General features: G+C 41.2%; 1 protein-coding gene across 2 annotated transcripts in view; it reads left to right on the top strand.

Annotated features, from left to right (window-relative positions):
* The window catches only part of LOC122799914 (lateral signaling target protein 2 homolog), a 746347-nt gene that overhangs the window by 504194 nt on the left and 229586 nt on the right, over nt 1–12567 (top strand). For both annotated transcript variants that reach the window (XM_044069312.1, XM_044069311.1), the window contains one exon: nt 2094–2519. In XM_044069312.1, the coding sequence (XP_043925247.1) occupies nt 2094–2519 (426 nt within the window). The remainder of the gene's footprint in view (nt 1–2093; nt 2520–12567) is intronic.

Below are 12567 nucleotides of genomic sequence, written 5' to 3'. Positions count from 1 at the left end.
GCCCGGGTAGATGTGTAATACAACCATGCTGGTCTACCTTGCCACTTGTGTCTCTTGTGTCTCTTTTTATGTAGAAAAAACTGTACATGGGCTCAGAGACAAGATTGCTGAACACCTTAGGGCAATAAAAAATAAGGACCCCCACAATGCCTTGTTCATTCATAGCACCAAGTGTGGCAACTTTAAAAGGGTTATCTTTTTTGTGATAGACAAGGTACAGAACGATGAGAGGGGTGGAGACAACCGATTAGAAGTAGCAGCAAGAGAAAGTAAATGGCAAATGAGGCTGAATTCTAGTGTTACACTGGGGCTCAGTGATAATATTTCATTGGTTCCTATATTGAAATAAAGGGCAAGTCAAATTTGAAGGTTATATTTTATTGTAACTGTGACAAAACATCTGCATCAACATTTTATATATATTTTTTGTCAAAAAAATTTATGTTTTGATTATGCCTTTCAAAGTGTTTTTTACTGTCACGTTTCACTGTTTCTCAGTAATAGTCTATGTGTCTGTTGTGACATATTAAGTACTTACTCCATTTTAGTGCTTTGGTTTTACTATTCTTTTGTACTGTGGGAACCTATTTTAAATTTTTTAATAAATAGCTGCTATTTGATTGGTTGAGCAATTATTTGCTATGAGGGTACTTAAGGGTGTTTTTCATGTGATTTCAACAACTCTGATGAAGCCAGTGGATGTCAAGGCGAAAGCGCTTAGTTGTTAATTTTACCTCCATTTTATTTCATTAAACAGTGCCCAGTTGCTTACGTGCTTTTGCAACTATTTTGTGTTTTGTTTTTATTAGTTTCTCTGCTTGTTGGCACCACTACATCAAGTTTATATTTGATGTTGTTTAACTCTCTGGAGCTTTTCTCCATGGTCCGCTGATGAGAATGGGTATTTATTACCAAGTTTGACTTTCCCGGTAAACAAAGTCAATAAATAATAAACAATAAATAAAATTACGGAATAAAACTCTCTTAAATATTAAACATGGAGATAATTTTTGTGCATTTAAATCTGTAGTATTCTTGGATTGTTGACTATATATTTAGCTCTTATCATACAGCCTGCATTCCTTGAAGGTCTGGGGGTATGAATATAGCTGTACATACTATGAAACTATGAACCTTTGAATTTTTCTGTGAATTTATTTACTTATTCTTTTTTTTTTTTTTTGGGGGGTTGGGGTAAGGATTAATCCCAATGGACAAAATGTCCTTTTAAAAGGAAGATCTCGGGGGGGGGGGGGGTTCTAAAGCATGGTTTGCATTCTAATATTCAAATACGATGTTAACAAAATATGTTAAGTCATGGGGTTGAAATCATAAAAGCATTATGAGACTAAAGTATGTTAGGAGCTACTGCCATAATTTATTATTTCTATTTTCTTCAGGTTATGTTGTAGTTAGAACATTCAAGCACACCGATTTAGCAAAAGTGATGAAGAGTTCCACGGCAATGAAAATCTCCATTATTAAATCCCATTATCATATTCAAACCAATTAAATGTTTTTTTTATTTTTAAAATGAAGTCTGCAGTGCTTTTGACAATTAACATCATCTAACCTGTTCTTGTTGTTAGCCAGCTGTTTTGAATATTTTATTTAATGCACAAACCTTGGCACTTATCCATGCTTAACTCACATCCATTGAACATATTATGAAAGAGGCATAGTTTTGACTCATCTTATTCCAACTAATAACACATTGCAGTTTTTAGTTGTAGACAGTCTATGATCACTGTTACCAGAGCCATTCTTTGTTCTTATGACATAATGCAGCTGCTGACCAAATAAATGAATAAAACGCTTGATAACCCCTTCATTTTCAAAGTGAGTTTTAAGTATGAGTATTATCTATACATAAGAACTGCAACAGTCAAGCAAAAAGCACTGAGCTGACTAGCATTTCCTGTCTTTTTTGTGTTATGGAATTGTACCTGTTACAAGATTTGAGTATTGAGAGTGCGAAATGTAAAATTTGCAGAAAACTTCTACCCAAAATAATCTTAGTGTTTTTTTTACATTGCTTAAAAGAAACTGTTTTGTAGTATTGTATCTTAACTCTGTGTTCTTCCTTTCTTCAGGGATCTCCTGTATGTTCTCACAGAAGACGAGCTTTATATCCTAGAGAAGAATCTGTGCTCTGCAGAATTTGAAGACAACTTCTCCTTGCAGGCTGGTAGTCAAAGTACTACTGTATCTGCAAATGTTACCACAGCCTTTTCTTCCCCTAATGGGAAAGTTCAGACTACATCATGTACAACAGTACATAATAAAGAATTTCAGCCTCAGCAAAACAACTGTACTTCTGAGCAGCTGGCCTGCACTAATGATGTCAACAAGACCTCCCGCACATCACCACATACAGCACTTTCAACCAGTATGAAGGAACACACTTTTGTAATAAATGAAGGAGCTTCACTGACTGAAGGTAGTATAACCAGCACCAGTGGAAATGAAGCAAACAAAAAGAATCAGAAGTTTGATATGGACAAAAGTACTTATTTCAGGTAATCTACCACCTCTAAGCTTTGACAATTTTTTTGATTTCATGGCAGTTTGTTGTAGTAGTAAGTGAAATAATGCAGTTTAGACCAGAAATGTAAAACATGTTTACAAGTGAAATAGAGTATAAGGACACTTGACTTATAAAAGATTTATACTGTGAAGTATTTTTGTGCATTTTTAAAACTATTTTGATTGTTCATAGGTAAATATGTTCATAGGTGTGTACTAGGCTAATGGCCCTGGAGCCATTACAAGCCTGGCCCATAGGATTACCCTGGCATCATGACATCCGATCTTAATTTCCAGTGCCTCTGTCAAGTAGAGCCATTGGAGTGATCCCTGGGGTGAATTTTCTATTTCCCATTCACTCAAGATTTCTCTTGAAGAGGGCCAGTGAGGTGCTCTGTTTGACATGTATGGGAAGTCTATTCCATAGCATGGGCAGTCTCTGGGTTATGAACCTGTCCCTCCAGCACATTCTGTTGATTGTGGTAATAGGGTTGAGGTCTCTGGAGCATGTGGTGCAGAGGGATTGGGATTTCTTTAGATGTAGCATTTCTAACAGAGCTGGGTCAGACATGGCTTTATAAGTCAAGCAGAGATCGCATCTAAGTAGGCGATATGAGACAGAGAATAGTTGGAGCTTTTTGGGTCTGTCCATATAGGACAAGTGTTTAAGGCCTAGGATCCTCTTTGTGAGGTACTTTTGTGGCCTCTCCAGTTGTTGCAGGTGTCAAGTGAGGTGCATGCCAAATGGGGCATTGTACTTGATGATTGGCCTAACGAGAGAAGAGTAGAGGGAGACAATGACCTCTTTCTTCCTAGATGCAAAACCTTTAGTAATGAGATGTGCCACATAGAAGGACTTTCTGACCACAGTGGCAGTGTTGTGGTCAAAAGAGAGGTTGCTGTCAACCTGTGTTCCCAGATCTCTTATAACACCTTCTGTGGTCAGCCACTGGGGATGCACAAGCCAGTGCATTTCTTTGTGCCGGTCCAAAGCCCGGATAAATGGGGAGGGTTGCATCAGGAAGGGCATCTGGCGTAAAACTTCGCCAAATGATTTCATGCAGACACCAATTAACATTTTTATACCGGATCTGTCGAGGCCTGGGTTAACAACGACCGCCACCAGTACTGTTAGCCTACACGGTGCTGGCGGAAATTGGGCTACTGTTGGCCGAAGGAGAAGAAGAGGCGGAAGACATGGCCGAAGGCAGGAAGAGAGGAGAAAGGCTAGGACTGTGGTAGTGAGGGTCGGAACTTTGAATGTTGGCAGTATGACTGGTATAGGGAGAGTGCTAGCTGATATGATGGACAGAAGGAAGGTTGGTATATTGTGTGTGCAAGAGACCAGATGGAAGGGGAGAAAGGCTGGGTGTATCGGAGGTGGGTTCAAATTGGTTTATCATGGTGTGGATGGGAGGAGAAATGGCGTAGGAGTTATTCTGAAGGAACAGTATGCTAAGAGTGTTTTGGAGGTGAAAAGAGTGTCAGATAGAATGATGTTTATGAAGCCGGAAATTGATGGTGTAATGATGAATGTTGTTAGTGCATATGCTCCACAAATTGGGTGTGCAATGGATGAAATGAAAGAAAAATTTTGGAGTGAATTGGATGAAGTGGTGATGACTGTACCCAAGGGTGAGAGAGTGGTGATTGGAGCAGATTTCAATGGGCATGTTGGTGAAGGGAACAGAGGGGATGAGGAAGTGATGGGTAGGTATGGTGTTAAAGGAATGCAGAAGGTCAGATGGCAGTGGATTTTGCGAAAAGGATGGACATGGCTGTGTTGAATACATATTTTAACAAGAGGGAGGAGCATAGGGTGACATACAAGAGTGGAGGAAGATGCACACAGGTGGATTATATCTTATGTAGGAGGGCCAGTTTGAAGGAGATTTGAGACTGTAAAGTGGTGACCAGATAAAGTGTTGTTAGGCAGCATAGGATGGTGGTTTGTAGGATGACATTGGTGATCAAGAAGAGGAGGAGGAGTGTGAGGGCAGCACCAAGGATCAAATGGTGGAAATTGAAAAAGGGTAATTGTGAGGTGGAGTTCAGGGATGAGTTAAGGCAGGCACTGGGTGGCAGTGAAGAGTTACCAAACAGCTGTGTAACTACAGCAGAGCTAGTAAGGGAGACGGCTAGAAAGGTGCTTGGTATCACATCTGGACAGAGGAAGGATGACAAGGAGACATGGTGGTGGAATGAGGAAGTACAGGAGAGTATACAGAGAAAGAGGTCGGCAAAGAAGAAGTGGGATTGTCAGAGAGATGAAGAAAGTAGACAGGAGTATAAGGAGATGAGGTGCATGGCAAAGAGAGAGGTGGCAAAGGCTAAGGATAAGGCATATGAAGAGTTGTATGAAAGGTTGGACACTAAGGAAGGAGAAAAGGATCTGTACCGATTGGCTAGACAGAGGGACCGAGCTAGGAAAGTGCAGCAGGTAAAGGTGATAAAGGATAATGAGGGAAACATACTCTCACAAGTGAGGAGAGTGTGTTGAGGAGATGGAAAGAGTACTTTGAGGGGTTGATGAATGAAGAGAATGCGAGGGAGAGAAGGTTGGATGATGTAACGATAGTGAATCATGAAGTACAATGGATTAGCAAGGAGGAAGTAAAGATAGCTATGAAAAGAATGAAGAATGGAAAGGCTGTTGGCCCAGATGACATACCTGTGGAAGCATGGAGGTGTTTAGGTGAAATGGCAGTGGAGTTTTTAACCAGATTGTTTAATGAAATCTTGGAAAGTGAGATGATGCCTGAGGAATGGAAAAAAGGTGTTTTGGTACCGATTTTTAAGAATAAAGGTGATGTGCAGAGCTGTAGTAACTACAGAGGGATTAAATTGATCAGCCACAGCATGACGTTATGGGAAAGAGTAGTGGAAGTAAGGTTAAGAAGGGACGTCATGATTAGTGATCAGCAGTATGGTTTCATGCCGGGAAAGAGCACTACAGATGCGATCTTTGCTCTGAGAGTGTTGATGGAGAAGTAGAGAATGTCAGAAGGAGTTGCATTTTGTTTTTGTAGACTTAGAGAAAGCATATGACAGGGTGCCTAGAGAGGAGTTGTGGTATTGTATGAGGAAGTCAGGAGTGTCAGAAAAGTATGTAAGAGTGGTACAGGATATGTACGAGGGTAGTGTGACAGCGGTGAGGTCTGTGGTGGGAGTGACGGATGCATTTAAGGTGGAGGTGGGGTTACATCAATGATCAACTCTGAGCCCTTTCTTATTTGCAGTGGTGATGGACAGGTTGACAGACGAGATCAGACAGGAGTCCTCGTGGACTATGATGTTTGCAGATGACATTGTGATCTATAGTGAGAGTAGGGAACAGGTGGAGGAGACCCTGGAGAGATGGAGATATGCTCTAGAGAGAAGAGGAATGAAGGTCAGCAGGACTAAGACAGAATATATGTGTGTGAATGAGAGGGAGGATAGAGGAATGGTGAGGATGCAAGGAGTAGAGGTGGCAAAGGTGGATGAGTTTAAATACTTGGGGTCAATAGTTCAGAGTAACGGTGAATGTGGAAGAGAGGTGAAGAAGAGAGTACAGGCAGGATGGAGTGGGTGGAGAAGAGTGTCAGGAGTGATTTGTGACAGATGAGTACCTGTAAGAGTGAAAGGGAAGGTCTACAAGAGGGTAGTGAGACCAGCTATGTTATATGGGTTGGGGACAGTGGCATTGACAAAAAGGCAGGAGTTTGAGCTGGATGTGGCAGAATTAAAGATGTTAAGATTTGCACTGGGTGTGACGAGGGTGGACAGGATTAGGAATAAGTATATTAGAGGGTCAGCCCAGGTTGGAAGGTTTGGAGACAAAGCCAGAGAGGCAAGACTACATTGGTTTGGACATGTGCTAAGGAGGGATGCTGAGTATATTGGGAAAAAGATGCTAAGGATGAAGCTACCAGGTAACAGGAAAAGAGGAAGGCCTAAGATAAGGTTTATGGATGTGGTGAGAGAGGACATGCAGGTGGTTGGCATGACAGAGCAAGATGCAGAGGACAGGAAGAAATGGAAACAGGCTGTGGCAACCCCTAACGGGAACAGCTGAAAGAGGATGATGATGTGTTCAGTGGACTACTATCAATGTGGTAGTTCATGGGAACTGGGTTTTTCCCAAAGGGGATGATGACACATTTTTGGCATTGAGCTTAAGGCCATGGTTCTGACCCCAGTCGTTGGTGTCAGTGAGGCCTTTCTGTAAGATGTCAACATCACTTGGGGAGTTAATAATGGCTCCCAACTTGCAATCATCTGCAAACTTTATCAGCCAGAGTCCCTTCGTGTTGGACTGGACTTTTGAGAAGTAGATACCAAACAGGAGAGGACCCAGGACCGATCCCTGTGGGACTCCACTCATGACTGGTTCGCAGTCTGACTTAGAATCAGCTACTTTCACACTGTGGGTTCTGTCTGTGAGAATTCAGACTCAAGAATCCAATGCCAAAAGACAAAAAACAACATTTATTGCAAAGCTTTCTCGTCACAAACACCCTTCCTCTGTGCTACTATCATGAAAGTAAAAAATACAACATTTAAATAGGAGTTCTTAAACACATGATTACAGCCAGCCTATCACACAATAGTAAAGATACCCCCATATTATTAAAATATACACTTTGTAACGATGCATATGCATATATAAAAAAATTATATAAAATCATTTAAAAATTCACATATAAATATATATGCACATACCATACACACACATAGATATATATATATATATATATATATATATATATATATATATATATATGTATATATATATATATATATATATATAAACATATACATAAAACTATACATTTTCTGCCTGTTTTTTTACTAAAATGGGCTTCAAGCTAACAGCATTATTTAAACCAGGTAAGGAACCAGCCTGTAACCTAACTATCCATTCATACTCTTTAAGTTCAACAATATTGTTAATGTTACCACCCCTATTACTAACATATACTACATCAGTAACTCTGAATTGAAATTGATGTTCTTGACCTTTTTCAGAAATGTATTTACTTAATGCATTAGTTTTGATGTTTCTTCTAATATCAGACTTATGTTCAACTATACATTCTCTTAATTTCCTTATAGTTTTTCTGACATAGAATGATGAGCATGAAGTACAAGTAGCTAAGTAAACAACATTAGTAGTATTACAATTTGCTAAACAATCAAATATATATTCTTTATTAGTTGTGGGGTATTTAAAATGTTATTATCTGTATAAATATCCATACAACAACTGCAGTTTAGACATTGTGTAGTACCTGGTTTACTAAAAACATGTTTTATGCTGCCAGTTTGTTTAAAGTCCTTGTAGCACAACCTTCTCTTTAAATTATTTTGATTTCTGTAAGCAAAAAATGATCTGTCACCCCAAATTTGTTGTAACTCAGGTATTGCCATCAAAGTTGTCCAATTTCTTTCTATGATTTTCTTTACTTCAGCAGTTTTTATATTATAAGTAGTTAAATACCTTATTTTATCATTTTGTTTTTCTATGTTAATAGTACATTAACATTACTATCCAAGAATATAGGGTTAATACTATTATGTCTTTGATCACAGTCTTCCTCATAAACCTCTTTCACCTTTCCTAAATCATATCCACTTTCATAAAATTCTTGCATCATATCTTCTGCCTGTTGTCTAAAAATCTCATCTTCTGTATTAAGTCTACCTAATCTAGTCAACTGTGCTCTTAGTACCCCTGTGAATACATGAGGTGAATGCATACTATGCCTATTTACATAGCGGTTTACTTGAACCTCTTTCTCATGTACCCTAGTTTCTATTCTTCCTTCTATTTTTCTTATCTCTACATCCAAAAAAACTATATTTTCATTTGAACTCTCCATTTTAAAATTTAAAAAGCTGGTAGTAGAGTTAAGATAAGCAATGTATGTATGTAACTCCATTTTTCTGACATTTTAGAAATCCTTAGACAGAGGGGTGATTGGAAGACCTCTGACCCTACTGAGGATGAATCCGTGTATCTTGAGGCCTTTGGTTCCCGACCTTCCACCTCCTGGAATGCCACCTTATGACCAACTCATGGGGGTCATATTGTGGAAAACCTGGACTTCCCCAGACTCAGTGGAGCCCGTCCTGAGGAGGCCAATTACATTTATGACAGCACCTGAGGATAAGACTTTCATTAGCAAAGGAGTTCCCGTTGATGCTATGGTGGTAGCAGTGGCCACCAAGAAGGAGTTATCTGAAACATCTTCTAATATCCATCCTCCTAACAAGGAGTGTAGGACGATGGATAGGTACGGGAAGCGTACCTTCTCTTCAGCAGCATTTACATTAAGATCGCTGAATTACCTTACCCATTTTACTCATCTTCAGAGGGATCTCCTGAAGGAGTTAGGAGATACCCTCCAGGGTTTAGTAGCTTTGGGTTCCATGGATAAGGTTTCTGCACAGCTCTCCACCCTTATATCAATAGCTAACTCCTCCATGAGGCTGCTATCGTACGTGGCAGATGGAGAGAGTAGGGCAGCCACTGCAGGAATATCCCTCAGGAGACATTCTTGGATGCGTCATTGCAATTTCACGGAATCTTTCAAGTCTTCCTTCACTAACATCCCCTTTGATGGTTCATCTCTTTTTGGACCCCAGGTGAAAGAGACTTTGACCAGGTGCGAGCAGGAAGGGAAAACCTTATCTGCCATCAGAATCCATTTCTCACTACCATCTAGACCTTATCCCAAGGGTAGTACGGGAGGGAAAATGTGGTTCTGTAAATCCCAAAAAAATTTCCCTCAGGCACAAGGTCAACCCTCCCCTAGAGGCAGAGGGGGAGGATATAATGGAAGATGCCGCCCTTGCAGCAGAGGAGGTCTGCAACATCAGGGAGACAGAGAAACCTTCTCTGATCATCCCTTCCATCACCCCTGAAGGGTTGCCCGACTGTCCGTCTCTGGAGGCAGTCGGGGGTCGTCTATCACTGTACCCAAGCGCCTGGCTAACCATTTCACAGGATTGTTGGGTACACACCATAATATCCAGAGGTTATCTGATCCCCTTTGTTTCCAAACCCCCAACAAACTGGTCTCTAACAGACGTGCCACCCATTCAACTAGACCATGCAACATCAGAGGTCATCTCGTTGCTGCAATAAAGAGTCATCCAAGAAGTCCCCGCAGAGCAAATAGGATTCGGAACTTACTCTCGATTCTTTTTATCTCTGAAAAAGACAGGGGATTGGAGATCAATTCTAGATCTCAGCAGGCTCAACAAGTCCGTAAAGAAATCAAAGTTCTGAATGATCACTCTGTAGTCGATATTTCCCTTTATCGGAAAAGACAATTGGATGTGCTCAATAGATCTCCAGAATGCACTACCACATCAAAATGGACAGGCACTCTAGGAGACACTTGCGCTTCCGGCTGGGAGCCAGTCATTTTCAGTTCAGAACACTGCCCTTTGGTCTCACTACAGCCCCCAGAGTGTTCAACAAATGCATGGCAGTGGTTACAGCTCACCTGAGAAATCAAGGATTCCAGGTGTTTCCATACCTAGATGACTGGCTTGTCGCTGCTACCACCAAGCATCAACTCATCAGAATCAGGGATGAGTATCTATCCTTGTGTGCCAGTCTAGGCATCACAGTCAACCTAAAAAAGTCAGCCTTATCTCCTTCGCAGCACATTGTATTCTTAGGCTCAGAAATAGACACAACCTCCATGTCAGCAAGACTAACACCAGAAAGAGTAGAGTCTCTATGCAGTCAAGTCAGATCCTTGCTAAAAAAGCAAAAAGTTCAGGCCAGAATAGTCCTTCAAGTCCTAGGGACTATGGCTTCCTCCATCCTACTAGTTCCTCTAGCCCATCTACACATAAGGATACTTCAGTGGCTGTTATTTGCCCAGTGGTTGATGTCTGACCTTCAGTTGTCTCATCAGATTTTTATAACAAACACCTACAAGAAGGATCTGACATGGTGGTTGCACACAGAACTTCTCCTAGGTTGTCCACTTGTTCCTCCCCAAGAGAAAGCAGTTTTGACCACGGATGCTTCCCAGATAGGGTGGGGCATTATCTGGGAATGACAGTCCAAGGTACTTGGCAGAACCATGAGAACCACTTGCACATCAGTGTTCTGGAGATGAGAGCAGTGCTGTATGCGTTGCAAGCACTTAACAGCTCCCTTCCCACTGGGACAATTGCGATCCAGTCAGACAACATGTCTGTTGTGCGGTACATAAACAAGCAAGGAGGAATAAAATCTTACCCGCTTTGCCGAGAGGCCTTAAGGGTTTGGAAATGGGTGATGGACACTCACTGCTTTCTGGAAGCAATGCACATCCCGGGGAATTCCAACGTAATAGCAGACAAACTCAGCCGAGCAATTCTGATGCCTCACGAGTGGTCCCTGAAACTGGAAGTTGCAAAAGAAATCTTTCACAGATGGAGCCAGCCTTGCTGCGACCTATTCACCACTCACCTGAACACCAAATGCAGCAGCTACTTTGCCCTCATTCCCCATCCAGGGATGTCACCCAGGGATGCTCTAGTCCACGATTGGCCCCCAGGACTTCTTTATGCCTTTCCACCTTTTCCTGTCATCCCAAAGGTAATACAGAAAGCAAAGCAGTTGAGGAGTTCCCTGATTCTCATTGCTCCTTACTGGCCTTGACAAGTATGGTTTCCTTTCCTGTGACCCTACCTTTTGGAGGAACCATGGATTCTGGACCCATCTCCAGACCTTCTGATTCATCAATTGGGGCAGTTCCATCCCACCATCCACACCCTCAAATTGACAGCATGGCTGCTCCAGTTCCACGAATAGCCAGGTGTATTCCCCTATCTCCTTCTGTCAAACACATTCTAATCTCATCCCATAAACCTTCCACTTAGAAACTATACTCCAGAAAATGGAAAAGGTTTTCTATTTGGGCTACAAACCAAGGCTTAGATCCATATATGGCTCCTATAGAATCTATTCTATCCTTTCTAACATCAATCTTTCATGAAGGAGCTGCAGCCGCTACAGTCAGAGTTCAGTTAGCTGCCATTTCCAGTTTCCATTTTGGCTTCATGAGAAATCCAATGATGTCACACTCTTGTGCAAAACCTTCTTAAAAGGAGTTCTTCTTCTCAGACCTCCAATCAAACAGCCATTAGAACCCTGAGACTTAAACTTAGTCTTCTCATCTTTAATGTCTGCACCCTTTGAGCCCTGCTCTTCATCAGACCTGAAATTGTTGTCATGGAAAGTACTATTCTTAGCAGCCATAACATCTGCTAGGAGAGTCTCAGAACTGCAAGCTCTTACTATTCGACCTACTTACATTATTTTTCACAAACCCTTCCTTTCTTCCCAAGGTATGCTCAGAGCACAATCTGAACACCACTATTGAGCTACTAGTGTTTTTTCCGAAACACTCTAATAAATCTGAGTATAGACTACACCAGTTAGATGTTCACAGAATTTTCAGATTTTATTTACACAGGACTAAAGAATTCAGAAAATCAGATCAATAATTTGTTTCCTTTTCTGACAAGAATAAGGGCTTGCCTGTTTCATTTCCTTTGCTTATCAAACTGCTGGCAAACAATTACCCATCAAAGTCAAAGGCCATTCTACTAGAGCTGTATCTACTTCATGTGCCTTTAGATCTAGGCTCCCAATTGAAACTATTTGCACAGCAGCTACTTGGGCAAGACCACATACTTTTGTCACTTATTACAAATTGGACTTGGCCTCCCAGGGCAGGTCATCCTTTGGGTCCACTGTGCTGAGGAGTCTCTTTGCTTGAGCCACCCGGGATAAAGGTGCTAAGGACGCTGTCCCATCCAGCAAGAATTACGGTGAGACAGGACTACATAACATAAAGATGTTATGTACTTACCATAATGTGCAATGTTTATAGTCCATCTCGCCTACATTCTTGCGTCCCTCCCTCCAACCCCCTTCCTGTTTCTGGAGGATCTGGTGGACTATACTGGTGCTGCCTGACCTGGTTTTTAGTTGTTGTCTACCTGGCATGGATTATATTACAAAATGTTTTCTCTGTATGTATACAG

This window comes from Protopterus annectens, chromosome 4.part0 (genome assembly GCF_019279795.1).
Source record: "Protopterus annectens isolate FY-2018-M chromosome 4.part0, PAN1.0, whole genome shotgun sequence".
Lineage (NCBI taxonomy): Eukaryota > Metazoa > Chordata > Ceratodontiformes > Protopteridae > Protopterus > Protopterus annectens.
Note: the sequence above shows the minus strand (reverse complement) of the source record. Positions and strands in the feature narration are given on the sequence as shown.